This window comes from Diachasma alloeum, unplaced genomic scaffold, assembly GCF_001412515.2.
Source record: "Diachasma alloeum isolate Michigan unplaced genomic scaffold, Dall2.0 Dall_scaffold_00242, whole genome shotgun sequence".
Lineage (NCBI taxonomy): Eukaryota > Metazoa > Arthropoda > Insecta > Hymenoptera > Braconidae > Diachasma > Diachasma alloeum.
In genome coordinates this window covers 603,769-624,571 of record NW_021680393.1, presented here as the reverse complement: position 1 = coordinate 624,571, position 20,803 = coordinate 603,769, and the positions used below count along the sequence as shown (strand labels likewise).

At 39.4% G+C, this 20,803-nt stretch overlaps 1 protein-coding gene across 1 annotated transcript in view; it reads right to left on the bottom strand.

The window, feature by feature from the left end:
• The window catches only part of LOC107037460 (WD repeat, SAM and U-box domain-containing protein 1), a 500,298-nt gene that overhangs the window by 413,123 nt on the left and 66,372 nt on the right, over window positions 1-20,803 (bottom strand). Inside the window, exons 2-3 of the mRNA XM_015256025.1 lie at window positions 19,031-19,202; window positions 18,568-18,943 (exon numbers count right to left, since the gene is read on the bottom strand). Of these exons, the coding sequence (XP_015111511.1) occupies window positions 18,568-18,943; window positions 19,031-19,202 (548 nt within the window). The remainder of the gene's footprint in view (window positions 1-18,567; window positions 18,944-19,030; window positions 19,203-20,803) is intronic.

The following is a 20,803-nucleotide window of genomic DNA, read 5'->3' as shown; positions in this document are numbered from 1 at the left end:
TTTGGAATTTAAGACATTGGTTTATTGGTTTCTCGATCGATGATTGGTTTTGTTAATTGATGTTCTCGTCCACGAATCCACCCCTCTCTCCACGACCCGCACACTGAGCAGCCGAGTAAATCCCGTACCCTCGTAATCCACATTTCTGCGTATGGTTTGCGATATGTTTCTTGTCGTTATTGGATTTTTGGGGACGATCAGTATTTAGTTTTAAGAAAATACGGTTCCGTTTGCGGTTTGTCGATTCCGCGTTGCTAAAAATCGGCTGGCGCCCTAAATACACGAAATAAGGATTGGATGAGCTGCTGATTGTCCCCGAAGTCCAGTGTTAGCGTTATGGTTTTTGGCGTTTCAGACTTGTCGGATTACGAGAACGAAGGTAATGAGTTGGCCGTGTTTGGATAATCGAGACTTCTGGGTTAGGGTTTATTGAGTATTTGTTGAGGCCAAAGAAAAATCATTACAAGGTTTACTTAGATGTTTACGATTACAATTTCGGTTTTGAGTAATTTTTTTAAACATTTTAATAATAATGCGATCATTATGTTTTGTGTCTGAAGAAAATAGTTTACGAAAGGATTGTAAAAACCGATCATTGAACAACCAGTGAAGCACAGTAATGCAGTACTGGTCACAAACATCAGACGATATGTCTTGGAGTCTTTTCTGGCTCCATTCATATACATGGCAATTTCGCTTAAGGCGCTGAGCGATTCTTGTGTCGCATTCCAAAGCTGTCAGCATTCCGAAGCTGTCGAAATAGATTCCTCGTCTATTTGAACCGCGGTAAACGGCAACCCAGTGGCTTCCTGCTTGGTTGTGGTTATCGGTGTTGGTGATGATGGCACAGGGCCGGACCATGTCCAGGGGACACGGTCAGCAGGGTAGACGCCTCCAATTGATGCATCGGTATGCGGTAGTACCTTCAGGTGCTCAAGTATATTCATAAGACGATGGTACGCAGGACAATTGTCGTGGCCTTGTGACCCGGGTAGAAAAGGTTTATGGTGTGACAGCTGCTCGGCTGTTTGGANGTGATGATGGCACAGGGCCGGACCATGTCCAGGGGACACGGTCAGCAGGGTAGACGCCTCCAATTGATGCATCGGTATGCGGTAGTACCTTCAGGTGCTCAAGTATATTCATAAGACGATGGTACGCAGGACAATTGTCGTGGCCTTGTGACCCGGGTAGAAAAGGTTTATGGTGTGACAGCTGCTCGGCTGTTTGGACGCAACTAACGTAATTGTGTGGTGAACCTCTATTAAATAGTTTATTCTTTTTCAGCCACTGTCGTCGACAATAACTTGTCTTGTTGAGTCAATTTCCAACAAATTATCGTATTCAGCATATAACAGACAATTTACATTTTGTTCTGTTGCTTTGTTGAATCGTACTTCAATACGAACACTCCCACTCTTTAGGAGATTCCAATGACCGGCAGAACTTGCAGATAAATCGGGAGTCAGGTCAAAGGCGAATAAACAAAAGCCGTCGGAATATGCTAGACGAGAAATGTTATTTCCATGGTCACTAAAATGCGTTCCAGTCCCCGCAAATAAGGTATTAAAAGCTTCCACATCTAGATACCAGTCAGAGGTAAAACTCGGATGCAGGGGTTTCGTAGTTACTTGGCGTCCATCGACATTGAAGCATAAAAAGTTGATTCCAAAATTCTGGAAATTGAAGAGATTCTTCTTCCTCGCTCCATTGAAACTGGCATTGTCGACAAATCCAAGTATAATTCTTTTCGGCAGTTGGCCTAAAATTACGTTATCTATCGTCTCTCCCATAATTCCACTATGCATAACAAAAGATTTAACCTCAACACGGGTCAAGCGATATTTTGCAGTTGTCTTTGCAAGCGTTTTAGCGTGAGCTGTCAATATTCCAGGGCTGAGTTTCACGCGTCGAACAATTAATGAGGCATTCACAATATTTACTTCATAATTAAGTGTAGTATCGTCCATGAGACAATATTATCCTTTGCGCGGATAAGACGAACACGTAGCTCTACACCGTTTATCAAAAATTTATCTTGATTGAAAACCTTACAATGCAAATGTCCCAGCAGATCAAACGGTCTTCCACCTTTCGTAAATACTTGTCGAGAGATTAGGCCTTTTTTTTTTTACATCAGCGCCCACAACTACAGCGGTATCCATAGCGCCAGAGGTATCAGTTGACCATAGAGCCATTCCAAAATGCGAGGACTTGGCATCTTCTCCATAGTTTAGCAACATTTCAATATATGCTCTATAGGCGTAGAGGTTATTTGGCGGCGTAACAACTTTTTGATTGAAATATACATCCACTTGGTTGAACATTGAATGCAAAAAATTATTCACAGAACCGACGAAATCCTCAACAATAGCAGTGCCATCGGGTCTCAAAATTTTCGCTCGAATTTTTATCATAGTGTATGCCAAATCGATGTATTCTTCTCCATGGCCTGGTACGATGAATTCGATTGGGGTGTCGTCCGATAAAGTAAACACAGGATTATAATAAACAAATTGAGAATTTTCAATACTTGTCTGCGTCGGGGGTATAGTGAACAGATCGAGCTCCGATTTCACGCACTCGGAAGAGTGTGAATGTAAAAACGACATGATGATTAGTTGAAAATATCGTATAAATCGCGAGTCTTGTTCTTGGATTTATTTTTTTTCACTTTTTTACGTTTTTCATCTTTTTTGGAATATTCTCTGCTTTTTATTCTTCCTCGTTTTCGATGTCTTGGAGAATTCGACGAAACGAGCCCCCGAGGAAAGCCCCAATTCCATAGCCCCGTTGATATGGGCTCCCAACGTAGACCCATCCGAAATTATTTTATCTTTCCACTGACCCTTCACCAGCCTGGTTCGCGTAATATGCAATGTATGGACTCATTTTGCTCGTTAATCAATTCTCTTGAAATGAAGTGTCACATTCAAGGGTCCGTACTCGAATGGTATCATTTCACCACGATTGCACCTTATATCTATTTCAATCGTGCGAAATGAGTATCTCATCACTGGAATATAATGAGGATTTGAAAAAGTAGCACAGTGTGTGGCTCCATATGTATAACCGGAAGCATTGAATGGTACCACTCGTAAAAGAGATGACTGCACATCACCTCTTACATAGGGTACACAAAGGTCACTATAGATGAACAAGCTTTCAGTTAAACCCCTGGCCCGACTGGCAGGTAGATATCCTTCAAAATACGGCTTTGCGTTTGTGAATCTGTGCACGCGCCTCTCAAACCCCAATATATCAGCCAATTTATCCGAAAAGTCTAATGCGTATGCTGTGCTACCGCATGTTTTGGAGGCGCAATGTCTTCCAATTTTCACAAAGCCTTATTGGGTAGAATACTCAAATTTTATTTGATCCTTCAAGGGTGCAAAGTTATTCATAAAACCCATGAGATTGGTCAGGTTCTTGAAAACCGCAGTAGGTAGAAAAAATGTTTGTGGTAGATTTGCCTTGCCCTTATTGTCTTTTCCGCTACTAACAAAGAGATAGAGGCACCATTCCTATCACGTATATGTAAAAAATTACAAGGAAACTGTATTTCACTCAGGCCCACATCCCATTATCCTTCCAACTCAACTTGTTTCGGGAGCAATGTTCTATAATTTGATGCTGTATTATCGGAATGATTTTCCATGCTGCTGTTGCTTGGGAGTACCATCTAAAATTCGTTCCTCTTCATTTTTTTCCAATGACATGCAGCTCTGACGCAGGTATCCACGAATCAAATTTATCAGGATATCCCTCCCAATGAACAAGAATTTGTTTATTTTTTCCTTTTCCTTTAGAGCGTATGACACGTTCAACTACGAATTCATCCTTGTCCGTTTGTTTATTGACAAGCACCAANATCAAATTTATCAGGATATCCCTCCCAATGAACAAGAATTTGTTTATTTTTTCCTTTTCCTGTAGAGCGTATGACACGTTCAACTATGAATTCATCGTTGTCCGTTTGTTTATTGACAAGCACCAACTCTGGCACGTAAAAAAATCGTTCAATTTGTTCATCAGCTAAATCTTTCAGCTCGTATATTGGTAATGATTGTTTGAGGACTGCTTTCGTTATTTGGAATATTTCTTTACTCCAATTAGTCTCATATCCTTTCTCAAAGATGCCTTTCGCTCGACTGATGCGCACATAGTCCCCAACTTTGTAATTAAAGGTTTCTTTACAAGATTTTTCCGACTTGTACCAATTTTGTATATTACGCCATGCATATGGAGCATTATCGATATTAACAGCCGCAGGTGCCATTTTTATTGATGAATGTCTCGAGTTGTTATAAGAGTCGACAATTTGTTCCAACACATTCATATATTTATATGTTCGGCTATGTGTAAAGTAACGCCACATGCGCTCCTTCAATGTCCGATTGAAACGTTCCACGATTGCGGCTTTTATGTCAGGATTCCGCGCGACACGAAATTTTTAATCAGAGAAAAAATTTTGGACACTGCTAGCCATAAACTCTTTTCCCTTGTCAGTTTGTATACAAACAGGCACACAACCACCGCTCCTTCCTATTATACGCTTAAAGCCCTCTAGTACCTGCGGTGCCGACTTGTCCTTCAATAGTTCAACCCAGGCAAACTTGCTTAAAACGTCAATGACCACAAGTAAATATGAAATACCATCATTGTATGTCTTTAGTGATCTCAACTCAACCAAATCAGCCTCCCATACATCATCAATGTTCGTCATTGTATAATGTAACCGTGGAAATTTACGTCTGATAGGTCTGTGGAGTGTATAAGTATTCTGGGCATTAAGGAACTTCCGCAGTAAGTATACTTGGTGAAAATTTCGAAATGGTATAAAGACACAATATTTGGATCATATATTATTGAGCACATTCAAAAACTATTCCCAAAATTTCAAGTACCTTGTCCACCCCATTTTCGAGATATACATCGTCAAAAATGGAAAAAACACAAAAATTGAATGTTTGGCGATGCATATCTTAAAAGTGGGGTGGACCAGGGACTTGAAATTTTGGGAATATCTTTTTAATGTGGTCAACAACGTATGATCCAAATATTGCGTCTTTATACCATTTCGAAATTTTCACCAAGTATATTTACTGCGGAAGTACCTTAAGTCAGTTTTTTATTTCATTTTCAGGTATTTCTTTTTTATGCTTTGACAGAATATTTCTAGCCCCCGTATATGCCTCCAGCTCTGGACGGCTAAAATATGTCCCCGATAGTTTTTCTTCGTTTAAAACGTAAGTCATGATGATAGTCCTGAGTCCTCCACTTTGTAAGGAGGGTTTATGTGTGCTTTTTTCAAGTTTTTACGTGTACGATGTACAAGAGAGGTGCGTGGTGTATCACCCTTCCCTGTATAGCGCTCATCTATAAAGTCCTCGTCTTCCGAAATTTCAGATTCTTTTCGACGTTTAATATCTGGTAGTGCAGGTGGGGGTCGATGAAATTTAGGATTGCCCAGAAACTCCCGAGGTGTATTTAGACTTTGAAGATACATCGCAAAATGTTCTCATCCTCTAGCTGAATATGTTTTCCGTGCCACATCTTACCACATCTTGTATCAGGTCCACAATATTAACGCCAGTTAATGATGTCCCATCCAAAGTCACTTGTCCTTTTGCATCCCACTTGAGTCTTTTACTAGTGTCAACAACGTCAATATGTTCAAATATACCTGAGGCTTTTCTTTGGTATACTGCAGGTACAGTAGTCACAATAGCATTTGGTTCGTATCGTTCGCCAGACCCCGTCTCGTCGGGGGTCTCCGTTTCTTGCACAGGTACTTTACTCTGCTCTGTATAAAACAAATACCTACTCAGAACGTCATTATACAATTTCCATTTTTCATGATCGTCCTTGGGTTTTTTCGAATTTAAAATTTTGGGATAATTGAGCATTCTATCGACTTGTAAGGATACCAGGGGATTGAGATGACGTCTGAATTTCTTCAACTAATTCAGTTAAAACACGGCGAGCATTGTGTGTAGAATTTCTTTTTAGCCGTTCCACACTATCTTCTGGCACAAGTATCATTTTTCGTGCATGCTCCATCGCTATACAACTGCCGAGATGAATGCGCTTATAAGAGGCCCCAATAACATGGGTAAAAAGGCCCCGCCTTTCTGATTGATGATTTTTTTCTTGCCGGATGAACTTTGATTTTTATCGGCCAACTTCCTCAAAAGTTTTTTATGTTTGCACCATTTTGATTTTTCGCCAGTTTTCAAAGGAATATTTCCGTGCAGCAAATTCAGAGCGCACTCACAAATGCAGCGAATCAAATCTTTATTAGCGTGTTGTACTATTACTCGTCGTAACCTAGGAGGGGCGTGAATGAGCGCGTGTAATAAGGCAGTATTCTTTTTCCGAGCGACTTGCGAAGACAGCCGCTTCCAGAGCGAGTTGTCTTTGCCATTATACACGAACGACTGGTACACTCCGCAATGAGCCTCCTCCTTTTACATTGTAATCCTTCCGTTGAATATAAACATAGCGATAGGAGTCGCTAGGAAATACATTGGTACGAAATCTGCAGTTTTCAGGAGTCGAATGTTTGAAATCAACCAACCAATATCCATGGCCCTCCGATGTAGCGTCAAAATAGGCCTCCTGTAAAAATTTTGGGTCCTCTGGGTATATCTGACGAGCCAAATGTGCTATTTGTGCACGATCTCCAGGATTTTTGAATACGACAATATAATCTGTATTCAATGAAATATCTCGTTCTCCTTTTCCTTGGTGGAATAAATTTTAAGATATAAACCTAACACTGAGATTTTTGTGATAACTGCCTTTTGTGAATAAGTCGACTATTATACCATTCGATGATTCACGCATCAAGTCGTCCACAACAACCAATTTTGGGGTATTTACATCAAAATCTCCGGATCTTGGTAAACCCTCTCGAAATTCGACAAAATTTTTGTCATAATCCAAATATCCATTCTGCCACTCACCATAATAGAAAATCACTTTTTCAATCGGTGTATCACACATTGTTTAATTTATTTCAAAAATCTTTTAACAAAAAATGTTTTCCCACAACCTGTGGTTCCACAAATCATGGCAGTAAAGGAATGTTTCTATCTAGTATCCATGTTGCCATCTGATTAAGGATTGTAAAAAACTCATCATTTTATACACTTGTATAAGATATTCAAAAAGTAGTATGCATTTCAAAGTAGCAGGGAGTGTCGTAAGGCCCCAAGCGTTTGACCTGCTAAGGGAGGCTATTAACTCATTGCTCAAAGACAATGTGCTTAGGCGTGTACAGGTAAAATACTGGAGATATACACATCTCCCCCTATGGCCAATAGTAGGACACGGACTTTTTAAATATAATCTGATTTTTTTCTCATTTAGCCAGAGTTTCCTAAAAGTTGTTCAGAATGACGGACCCAAACGATTTACCAGGGCCTAGTGGTGCTTCTAGAGGAAATACCCTACCTCTGAAGTGCGATTTCAATTGGATCGATAATTTTAATCTTGACTTATTGAGTGATTTTGAAATTCAAGATAATTTTGATGTCGATTCATTCGAGAGTTTTAACCCCGAGTTCTTGGATATTCAATATGGTGGTGGTAAAAATGTGATCAATGATCCTGAGGCGCTCAAAGCCCTTGAAGACTTCAATCTAGATTTACTAGATCAACACAATGGTGAGTATCACATTTTATGTTAATAATAATAAAGAATATTTTTTTCTAAAAAATATTCTTACCATTGAAAATAAATTCAATCTCAGATGCTCAATTTGACCGAAATGGAGGGGTAGAGGGCCCACCGTTAGCTTTGAGAACAATACGAAGGTCACGCCAGAGGGTCCCTCGTTTCAAACTCGACACACATGTGATGGAGTTTAGAATTAACCCTGTGCCTGAAGGTCGCAATCCGACCGAGTGGGTGGAAGAGAGCCGATTCAAAATTTACCTTCTTTTTTGGCACTGCATATTATTGTGAACATTGCAATAAGCCCTACAGTTCTCGGGGACATGTTTGTGATAAAACATGTGACAGGTATTTGAAACATCCACCTTGTGACCCTACAATCGTTGATAGAATAATGTGTAATGAATGTAATCGAGAATTCCACGGATAATTATGGTTCGAACAACATAAAAAAGCAGGATCTTTCAGCGAAAACAACCCAACCGTATGTGCGCGCATAAAATTGTGTGAAAAATGCAATGTGAAAATTCATCATCGGAAAACTCAGAAACACTTGTGTAATAAATATTATTGTACCGTGTGCCAGAAGGACGAAGATATTTCTCATTTATGCTACATGCCTACATTGAAAAGTAAGAAAAAATTAACAGTGAAACGCATGGCATTTGTTTTCTATGACTTTGAGACGAGACAAGATGAGCAAAGAACTGATGATGACAACATACACGTATTAACGCTTTGCGTAGCTCAAACTGTGTGCGACCGCTGTGCAGACATGAACGATGACGATATTGCGAAGATTAAGGAAAATCTTCAAAGCCCGTGCAGTGAGTGTAAACCTCGAGAAAATGTTTTTGATGGCGAGGACCCTGTGCGAGGATTTGTCAATTACATCACATTGATGGGTAAGGCGTACAAAAAAGTAGTTTGTATTGCTCACAATGCGAAAGGTTATGACTCGCAATTTATTTTGAGGGATGTCATGCGTAGAATTAACAGCGAGATTAAAGCAATTATTACTGGCACAAACATTATCTTGATGGATTTTGTGGATAATAAATTTATAGATAGTTTAAATTATTTCTACATGGCTCTAGCCAGTTTGCCGAAGGCTTTTGGATCGGGAGATATTGCGAAACGTTATTTTCCACATTTTTTCAATACAAAAGATAATCGGGACTGTGTAGGGCCTATACCTGATGAGAAATATTACGGCGCGGACACGATGAATATACAAGACCGAGAAAAATTCTTAGCTTGGTATAATGAACGAGTAGCAGAAAATTATGAGTTTAATTTTCGTGAAGAAATTCTCCATTATTGTAGAATTGATGTTACAGTTTTGAGACGACCATGTGTGGAGTTTCGTAAAATAATTATGATTGCTGGGAATGTTTGCCCTTTTACCGAGTGTGTAACGATTGCTTCGACTTGTATGCGCATTTTCCAAAGAAATTTCTTGAAAGAAAAACAGATAGGTATTATACATCAGGGAGGATATCGTTTAGGAAAAACACTGTCAAAAGTAGCAATTGTATGGCTTTTGTGGCGCGAACATTGCGAGAATCATCGAATAATACACGCCGGGCATACTGGAGAACACAGGCCGGAATCAGGGCATCGGCTAGATGGTTATTGGGAAGATGTTGAAAATAATAAAAAAATATGCATATCAGTGTCACGGGTGTTATTGGCACGGTTGTCCACGGTGTTTCAAGTTTAATAGAGATAAAGAGTTGAGCCATAAGGATACATTAGAGAGTCGATATGAGAGAACAGGAGCAATTACACGGGAATTGCAAAACTTGGGTTACGAAGTCATTGAAATGTGGGAATACGATTTTATTCGTAAAAAAAAGACAGATCTCGAGTTGTCAAACTTCGTTGACAACATCGATCAGCAAATGTTTATGCATTAGATCCGCGCGATGCTTTTTTCGGTGGCTGCACGGGAAATACCGTAATACACTATGATGTTAAAGAGAATGAAAAAATTCGCTATGTCGACGTTTGTTCGTTATATCCATATGTTCTAAAGACGAGGATATTTCCCATCGGACGATTATCAGATCATATGCCCTAATATTTCGCGGATAGAAGGGCTTGTAAAATGCCACATTTTACCCCCGCGACGATCATTTCACCTAGTTTTACCTGTCAAAGCACACGGTAAGCTACTGTTTCCTCTCTGTCGGTCATGCTGCAAAGGTTTAGTGCAAGACAATTGCCCTCATGATGACCCCACTGACCGCGAGTTTTTGGGGACTTGGGTAGCCCCAGAGCTTCGTAAAGCAGTAAAGGTGGGATATAAGATTTTGGCAATTAGTGACATTTGGGAGTATAAAAAAATAACGCGTTATGATCCTGTGACACGAACAGGGGGTTTATTTGCCGAGTATATAAACACTTTCCTGAAAATCAAACAAGAGGCTTCCGATTGGCCAGCAGAATGCACAGATGATGAATCCAAGGATAAATATATAGCTGAATATGAGGCGAGAGAAGGTATAAAACTGGACAAGGATAAAATTCAAAAGAATGCTGGATTGAGAACAGTAGCAAAACTTTGTTTAAACTGTATCTGGGGTAAATTTGGGGAGAGAGAAAATTTAAAGAAAAAGGCAATTATTCGAACATATGAGGAGTTTGCCAACATAATGTTTAATCCTGAAATCGAAGTGACAGGGCTTGTACCTGCCGACAACAAAACTCTCTTCATGTCCTGGAAACATTTAAACGAAGCTGCGGAACTGTCTACCAAAGCCAACGTTGTTATTGCGGCTTATACAATACCTCACGCACGTCTCAAGTTATATTCTTATTTAGGAAAACAGCTAGAACGCGTGTTGTATTATAATACAGACTCGTTTATTTACGTGAGCGACGGAAGTAACCAGTTACCACTAGGGAATTTTCTAGGTGATTTGACCGATGAAGTCGAGGGCTACGGAGAAGGAAGTTTTATTACGTCTTCTGTCTCTGGTAGCCCTAAATTTTATACTTATCGTGTGGAGAAACCTGACGGGAGTATCGCAGTAGTTAGTAAAATAAAAGAGGTTAGGCTTAATTACGAGACGCGTAAACAGATTCACTACGAGTCGATTCGTGCCCTCGTTGTCAATAAGGTAGAGCCTTACCAGATCAATTACAAGGGTATACGACGGGCAATGTACTATGATGTCATCACGAAACCCGACAGCAAGATTATCTGCGCGACGGGCCCAAAACGAAGGCTTGATAATGGCGCTGCAACCCTCACCTACGGATATAAGACTAAACAACGCGCGGTTGAACCTGACGATTGATAAACTAAAACGGATGAAAGATAGTTTCGATTTTTGAAACTAGTGAATAGGGATTAGATTAAGGATTAGAGGTTTTGTAGAAGTAAACTAAATTTAAGTTTTAACACCAGAAGTAAGTTTTTTTCGTAGATATAAGCTACATGTAAGTTTTCAATTGTAATAAACGGACCCTTTTATTCGTTCGTTTGTTACATAAAATAATATTGATTCTTGTTCGTGGATCCTTACCTTTAAAGCGCTGGGTGCATCTGGAGTACTAAGTGTAAAGAGATGATGGGAATGAGAAATAATTATAACACTGTGTATTGTGAGGTATTTTTCCAAGCGCGTATGCGGGATTCAAACGCATGGTTCTCCACGAACTTCCAGCGACCCCTTTGGACTCTCTCAACCCGGAATTAGAACGACGGGAATAACGAGAGGAGATAAATGCCAAAAAGGGCACCAGTCCTTTTAACCGCCAAAGGACAAGGTCACACCGTTGAGCCGCGTTCCACAACTAGCTCAGATAACCGCGGAGGCCTGTGGGAACAGGCTACAATGAGCGTTACTCAATAATATGCAAACTCTTACAAAACAAAAAAAAATATTTTTAATCCATGAGTTAAGTATGATCTTTTACACGTGCGGGAGAGGACAACCGCGAGCAAAGATGCTATACAAGCAAAAAAAAATTGTAATTAACTTAATGATACTAACTAACTAAAAGAAATAATAATCATTTCAGAGATGCGTGTGAGACGCTAAGACGCGAGAATCACCCGTAAGCGACGATGACGCGCGAGCCACGAGACAAAAAGTTATTGGGGAAGATCGACATAACAAATGAGTTGGGACTAGTTTTTCCCCACAAAAAAAATTAGTAATAATGATCAAGTAGAATTACTCATAATAAAATCAAATCATGAGGTAGCTGAAGGCTACAGAGTGCCGCATCACAAGCAAACTTTAGTACATTCTCAAACGGCCCCAAAATAGGCGGCGGAGTGGATTCACTACTGGAAGTACGCGTGCACTCACAACGAAATTAGACGCTCACCGTGATTTCGCGAGAATCCCAGGCAGCCTCGTCTGGACGGCGACGTCGGAAAATAAAGCCGCAACAACCGGGCACAACACCACAAAGTACTTGACTTCTTTTGTAAGTCAAATCAGCTCGAAGAGCGAAAGAAACTTAAAAATGCGCAGAGCGCCTTTAGCTGAACTCATCCCAGCGAAGAGTGATCGTCGGGGCCGTACATCGCCCCGAGGAACCCCTCAATTTCTCCTACCACCACCCGATCACGTGATACAGGGCGAAGAATCCAAGGGATTCGACAATTTGATTATTTTTTAAAATGGTTCTAATCCTAAATTCCTTAGTCCCAGAAAACTGGGACTTGCGCCTCGCGGTCGGTGGATGTGATCCGCGTTGAGCTGCGCAGGGGCCAACATAATCCGATGCTCCCTCAATGTTGTAGCATGGGTTTTTTACTGGACGGCCTTGGGCCGCCGATCCATCGGTGAGGTGGTGGGGGTTCACACGTAGAGGCCTGAGATGCCTGCTGGCGTGCGACGATCGTCTTTCGCGTCCTACGTGGTGTGAGTCTCCCAGACTCGGTGTATGCGTGCTCGTCGGTGTGCTGCTCCTCAGCTATAGTGCCGTCTTGTAGCTCTTCCCGATGGTCCGCTCCACTCCCTTCGCCGCGAAGCTCACGTACCGACGGTTAGCGCGAACGACAGAGTTCTTGGGAATGATGGAAAGAAGGTAAATAGTCAAATAATAAAATAAAATAAAATGACAGTTGTGGCTCTGGGTGATCCGACTCCTCGCTGGGGTAAAAGACTAATTTTCCCCCCATGATCCGCAGTCAGTTCAGGCGAGGAACAGTACATGATTTTTTATCATGTTACAGTATATTCTTAATTTTGGTTTTATTGGACGTTTCTAATTGATTGGCAAAATTACATAATCGGACCGATTGAGTTCAGAACAATTATCTCAGAAACACTTTAGAAGTTTCGATAAAATCTAAAAGGGAACATGGACTTATTTTGTTAATAACTAGATCGAAAAGAAATCATCGTCAGCTTGTAAATTTTGATCTACACGGATTCTACGTTTTTTTCGTTTGTAGCGCCAGATTGTTTGAAAAGGGGAGAATCAATTTTGCTGATTTACTCACTTTTCTCTTTTGTCTCTATTATCTTGTTCGTTCGGCAGTAACCCCAATAATGGTTGAACTCTTATTATTTTCACAATTTTGATACCAAATTTTGAAGTTCAGGAAACAACAAGATAAATGAAAAATTACTCATAAACCGAATGAGATTTAGCAAATTTTTCACTGTCCTTTAAAGACCGAACTAATGAACGAAAGTTTCTAATTATTCTATTGGCAATCAATTTTTCGTATTTTCACTTGCACATGTTCAAATTCTAATAATAATTGGATAATGTAATATTATTTAAATGTTCACTTGTCTTGTGTCCTTTGCACAGAATTCCATTAATTATCGTAATAGGTAATTCGCAGCCTATCGACCGTAACGCGCAGAAATTCGAATGAAATTAAAAGTCTATGGTAGCGAGAATACTTCTCGTTGAATTTTACTTGAAACAATCACTTGTACGTTGGGCAGGACTTATAAACTGGTTCCGAAGTTACGAACGCGTGATTGATTCAAGGATCTCAATCTAAAAGACATGCCACTTCGGCATGTAAGACGTTACTGAATTTCTTTTCACTAAGTTTTGTCGCGAAGGGTAATTTTGATGGCTTCGCATTTTAGGCAAAAGGGGTCACGTGGTGCGGTGGCGTGATCGGAGTTTTGGTTTAATTTTTATTTTTTTTATATTTTATTTTTTTTGTTTTATTTCTACAGCGAGTGCGAGTGTTTGCTCCAACGTTTTGTTTAGATCGGCATTCCCATGAGGGCGGATTTTCGATCGAGCAGAAATTTGAGACCGGATATACGAAGTCGAAAATGGATTGCATTCGTTTTGTCATTGTTTTAGCATTATTCTCAAGGAATTTATTCGCAGGAAATGAATTTATTATTTCTATTATTTCATTAATTTCTTTTTATTCTTTAACGAAAATTTCTAACACGACACAATCTCGTTTTTTTAGATTTAAGCAAATTTTATATTTTTTTAGATTATAATTAGATGCAAGTTTTTAAATACATTTTTTTGAATCTCAAACTTCAAACTGAAACTTAAGACTAAAAATACATTTTTTTTTTTAAAGAAAATACATTATATTATTATTGTCCCCTCCCGGCGGCTGTGGACCTCACTCTCACTCCTCGAGGTCCCAGTTGTCCGTACTGTGGTTGAGATGATGGGAGCCCACCGAAGAGGTTATGGAGGTCTTATAAATTCTCGATGGGAGATTCTTCAGAGCTGGTCGCATGCATCTGAAAATAAGATAAAAAAGTGAAATTTGGTTGACAAAAAATCTACGGAAAATGCGACGAATAAGTTTTTCATTAAAACAATCCACCACGGAAAATTTCTGCGGTAGAGAAAGCGAGCAAAAATTTCTGTCATAAAAAATTTCTTTCACAAAAAATGTCGACACTGAAAAATTGGAGGAAAACCAGAATAGAAAAATTCAACATCGAAAAAAAAAGAGAAGTAACCCGAATGGAAAATACATGTAAACTCCATAAGTGACGTTTAAGAACCGAACAAAATGCACGCATTTTGGAAAAAATTCAACTCAAAATTTGACGCTGAAAAATTGGACGACACCGGAACAGGAAAATTCGAAAACGACAAAATCTAACACGGAAAATTTCAACGAAAGAAAACGCGAGCAAAAATTTCTTTCACAAAAAATTTTTTTTCAAAAACAATTTCGACACTGAAAACTTGGACGAAAACCGGAATCGAAAAATTCAAAAACGAAAAAAAAGAGACGAAAACCGAACGGAAAATACATGTAAACTCCATAAGAGACTTTAAAAAATGAAAAAAAAGCAAACATTTTGGAAAAAATTGAACTAAAAACTTAACGCTGAAAATTTTTAAACAAAAAAAAAATTTCTTTCTCATAAAAAAAAATGCACGAGAATCGGACTCTAGAAAATTACCTAGAAAATTATGAACGAGAAAACTATGTGGATATTTTTTTTTATACGAAAAACCGAACAAGAATTTTCGCAAATAATATAACTCAAATTATAAATAAAAACTTACCATCTGGTAGGTTCTCTCCACTTCAGCAATGACTGACCCGACCATTTTCAAACTTTTGTTCTTTTCGTCGAAATGAAAAATCACACGCAGCACTCTACGAAAAACGGTGGAGACTCGTCACTGAAGACTATCCTGAAGAATATAAAGTTGTAAGTGTTCCAAAGATCTTGCAGTTTACAAATTTCGACTTGTTTATTCTCTTCCTCTTTGTTTTTCTTTTTTCGCCACGATCTTTCTTGTTTTTCGGTGGTATGTACTTGTTATCTTCCGTGTATTTATCAACATATCTGCAATAGGCTTTCGTTTTTCCCTGTAATTCTCACTTGGTGACTGATCTGGGAGATATTTATTTCAACAGTTCGACGTCTTGATCTCTCCAAATTTTATTCATTTTTACTGTCACAAATATATTTTCACGAATGACTGACAAAAAATAAATCCAAGTCACTCGTATTTTTAAAAAATTCACAGCGGTGGGGGCAATATGATAGGAGTGGGGGTAGCATGATAGAGATGGTGGGGAGGCTAATATACATCATACGAAATGCATGGTAGTGGGGGTCATGTGTGACGCCGACGCCGCAGCACTCCCTACGGTCGGGGTAATGTGTGGTGAGTATAGGCCTGTTATGTGAATGGTGGGAGGAATTGAGCGCGCCCCACGTTCATACCTAACGCTATAAAGCGCGGCTGCTCGCAGTGTATTTCATCCAGTCGATCCATTTTCGCTCTTCAGTTTTTTAACATGGAAAATATCAACGAAAAAGAGTGCAGTGGTGTCGAACAGCAGGTGGTGCTATCGCAAGTTATGCCTCTTAATAAGTCGGAGACGAAACAAATTCGTGTTGGTTTACAAGTTACCTGTCTCGGACAATTTGTTCCTGTGGTGCAGTTTATGGCCGTACGCCCCAACCGTATCGTGCTGTCAATGTCACGGGGGGAATGGGGCCTTCTGTACAAAGATCTGGAAGCCATTACGGACTATTTTGATCCTGAGAAGTTTCACCCAAAAGCCGTCCACAATGTACCTGCTAAGCAATTTGGGGATATCAAACTGAGATTCCATCGCAGCTACGATAACCCTTGCGTTGCTTTTGTACGTGCTGATGTAAGGCAACCCCTCATTATGATGAGCCCAAGCATTACAACATTAAAAAACAAAGCGGCATGGATCGATCAGTGGTTAAAATTTTTGGACTCATTGCCTCTCAAACAATACAAGGAGTCTCTGGTGCGGGCGATCACAAGTGTTGCCATGCATTATATGGAATACAACAGNGTGGAAGAAGAACTCCACTATCGCATACGTAACAATTTCGAGGAGATTTACCTTCTGGCCAAGGACGACCTCCACAGTACAATACCTCAGGAGAATCTGGGATATTTGTATCAATTATTTGGTGAAATGTTCCATTTCTGCTACGACGAGTTGGATGGTTTTGCGGGAGGGGCTTACCGAATGCCTTCATACTAAAGACTATATAATCACAATAATCTCTTGGGATTGTAAATAATTTTAAATTGGAACGAAAAAAAATATCATTTGTGAGCCTAAAAATGTATTTCGTCATTTTACATGAATTAAAGAAAAAGTAATTTGTAAACCTTGTATTATTCATTTACGAAAAACCTTGACATTTTTTCAGCTACGTAGAAGTTTCCAGAAAAATATATTCGGCCCCATATCAGCTCGAAAAATTCACTGTCCTCAAAATAAAAGAGAGAGAGAGAGAGAGAGAGAGAGAGAGAGAGAACGTATTGTCTGCCCTTTGCGTCATTCGTGGTTGCAATGCTTTGTCATCCCTTTACAAAAAAAAATTTTGAAAGCACAATGTCTCTACGGAGTCTCAAGGACGGTGTCTCCAATGTCCTGGGGAGCGAGATCCGGATCCTCGCCGACTCATGCCTACCAGTTTCTACTCGTCATGAATTTTCGACCACCCACTTTCCACCCGCCACCCCATTTTTTTCCCACCAACTATTTCCCACCCACTACCCCATTTCCACCTACCACCCCTTCTCTACCCGTCACCCATTTTCCATCTGGCGGTTATTTTCCACCCACCACCCACTTCCTGTGACCCTTGGACCCCAACTTTGAGGTCCTGCACCCCAGGGGGCCTCCCAGCGCGCCGACGTCCTCTTCAAAAGGCATGCCGCCGAGGGGGGAAGGGGGGAAGTGCACGTGCACTTCCTGGAAAAAAGAGGGAGGAAGGGGGGAATTCCTTCAAAAAATTCGCCAATCTCGGCCATTTACTACTCTGCTCCCCACCCCAATCAATTGATATTAGGGTGGATAGCCGCGTTTAAATGTGAATTTTAAATTATGAATATTTAAACCATGATAATTCCTAGTTTATTAGTCCCGGAGAGCTGAAACTTGCGCTTCGCCTGCGAGAATGATGATCCGCGTTGAACGGCACAGGAGCCAGCATAATCCGCTGCTCGCTCGATGCTGTAGCATATGTTTTTCTTATGTTGTAGCTTTGCGCCACAGAATCATCGGTGAGGTGGTGGGAGTCCACACGTAGAAGCCCGAGTTGCCTGCTGGCGTGCGTCTAACATCGCCCGCGTTTATGTTAGTGTGAGTCTCCCAGACTCGGTATGCGCGTGCCCATAGGTGTGCCAACTCGTCCTCTCCACTCCTTTCGTCGCGAAGTTCATGCGTAACTTACGGTGAGCGCAATAGCGTTAGAATTAGACAGATAGAGAAAAGAAAAAGAGTAAATAAAAGAAAATGAAACTGCAAAAGTGGCCGTGGGTGATCCCACTCCCCGCTGGCATTTAATTACTAATTTTCCCCCAAATGAACCACGGTCAGTTAAGGCGAGGAACAGTACATGATTTTCATCATGTTACAATACATAGCAGTGATTCATATACGTTTGTAATAACTATCTTCCGCTCCTTAAAATGGGGTACGATGAATCCAATTAAATTGAATTTTCATCAAGTTATTGAAGAAGCTTTTATTTTTTACGTTATGTCGCACCTTAAAAATGATATTTTTTATCAATTATCGAGGCTTGATTCACAGAACCGACCGGTTCAGTATGTCGATAACGATTATTGGTCGATGACCAACCGGTCGACTAACGATTGAATAGTTATCAATATACTGAACCGGCCTATTACTGAAACAATGGTCAATCAATTCTGAATCGGAAGGTCCGCCAGGGTTACCACTTAATTGTAATCTCCTTAAATCTAAAACTTGTAACATGATATAATTGAAAATTAAAACATGATATAATAACGGTCTTGACGCATCGTAGAAAGTAAAAATTAGGGGAATTGGAATAGAAAAATATATTTATCGATTGCATGCAATCTGGCCGGCGCGCGTGAAGCGCGCTTCCCGCCTAGTTTAATAAATTTGTCTGAATGCTTCTTACTTGTAACAATTTGTTGAATTGAAAAATCACAGCATACAACTCCGAGGTCATGGGCATCATCAACCGTAGCCAATACGTTAATATTTCCATTTGGATTGAGCACACTCGAATCGACAATACCAGGGACAGAAAATAAATTGAGAACTCCAAAAGTACAACTGCTTAAAAGCCACTTAGAATCTGGGGTGAAAGCGACACCCTGAACAGCTCCTTCGTGTTGTTGAAAGCATTTAATGAGGCTCCTACGGACCAAATCCCACAGGCAAACTTGTCCATTATCACCAGCGGTCACAAGGAACGTAGAGTCAGGAGAGAATCGACACACTCGAACACATTCGCCACTGGGTTGAACCATGGTATGAATTTTGGATCCGGTCTACAGCAAAATCAAAACTTAATTAGCTCCCCTGAACCTTTTCATTTTAGCCTGATGACTGAAGGAAAAATTATTTTTATAATTTACCCTGAGGTTCCAGAGAACAGTTGTACCATCAATACTCGCACTCGCCAGCATTGTTGATTGAGGGCTGACTTTTACACAAGTTACTCCATATTTGTGTCCCTTTAGGGGTGAGTAAGCGACTTCCGTATACCCAACCGCCTGCTGCCATTCGCATACTCTGACATATTTGTCCCTGAATTAAATTCATAATTTGAAGTAAGTTTACAATATAATAAAACGTCTTCAAAGTAAGTTTACAATTCAAACACGTCAGTCTCTTAGCTGAGGTTCGAGTATTTGATTTTTTTTGAGGAAAAATAATTAAAATTCGTCAGAATTGAAATTTCTCACGAAAATTCCGGAAAAGTTTCTTAACAAATTAAAATTCGTGATTCGTCTCCCATAGCGAGGTGAAAAGTGATCAGTAAAATTTGTATACTTCGTTGAGTATTTCATTCTCATAATAAATAACTATATAGAAAAATGGTAGAAGACTGTTTTCGTGGTTCCGTTCTATGAGCGTAGTTGAATGGATGCATCCACAGAAAACGAGGAAGGTTCCTGAAAATTTTCAAAACTCCTTCCGAAGGTGTTGACTAACCTTGGAGACAATACCTTGGTTGAATTATATTTTGAAAAAAAATTGTATATTCTTTTTTTTATACAAGAAAGATCAGGGGATATTCGACAAATAATTACGATGTTCATGAAATTGTTATAGTGCGCCGTTTTACTAAATTAATTTAGCTTGATCGGGTTCTTGTCGGCAATCTACGTCTAGGCAAACTATTTTTATTGATATTAGTGTCGGAATACATAGTGTGCAAACAAATAAACAAAATATATGAATAAACAACCAGTCAATTAGCAGAAACATAGGATCAAGCAAACGCAAGACGACGCCCTGTTTGGTTGATCCTAATTTTCTGCTAACTGACTTGTCGTTTGTTCATTTTTTATATTTGTTTGCAGAATATGTATTTCGACACTAATATTAATATAAAAATCATAAAAATTATCAAAAATAAAAAACTTCTGATATTTTTTTTATAAGAAATAAGTTTTTCTTGACTGAAGAAAAAGAAGGCACACGACGTACACAATTATCCGCATCAGTAACCCTTTTTGTCTCATGCCCGTGGTACAAAACTGGGAGAAGTCATGTATTTTCCTTTATTTTACGTAAGCATGTATTGAGTAGACTTTGGAAAGATGAACAATTTATCCCTCGTGGAAATCGGGTCGTCAGATTTTGACAAATTATGACATAAAATGTGAAATTATGTCAAAAAATGAGAAAATTGATAGTGTGACATCCGTCAGAAAATTCATTTAAATTCATTTTCTTACGTCGTCATTCAATTATCTCAGTGATAGAAGCGACTTTTGAAACCCAAATTATCTTCTGTAACCGGGGAAAGTGACCCCCTCGATGTTAGGAATATTTCGGCTGCACACATCTGTAAACGATAAAAATGTTCCCAANCTGATAATAAATTCTAAGCGTGGGTCCAAATTTTGTAATTCCCACGACAAATATTTGATATAAAAATAGAGTAACGATTTCGTTTCCCACATGGAGGAAATGACATATACATTGACGAACATGTGACACAAAAATAGTAAAATGCATCATACAACAGAATGATTCTTTTATGAATAATTTTCCATTTCGGATATTAATTAAACTATCATAATTGTTTAAGAAATATTATCAACGTGGGAAAACCACAAAATAATTAAAGTTTAAACAATATTTTTATGTCATTGAATTATTATTGAATTACTATTAGA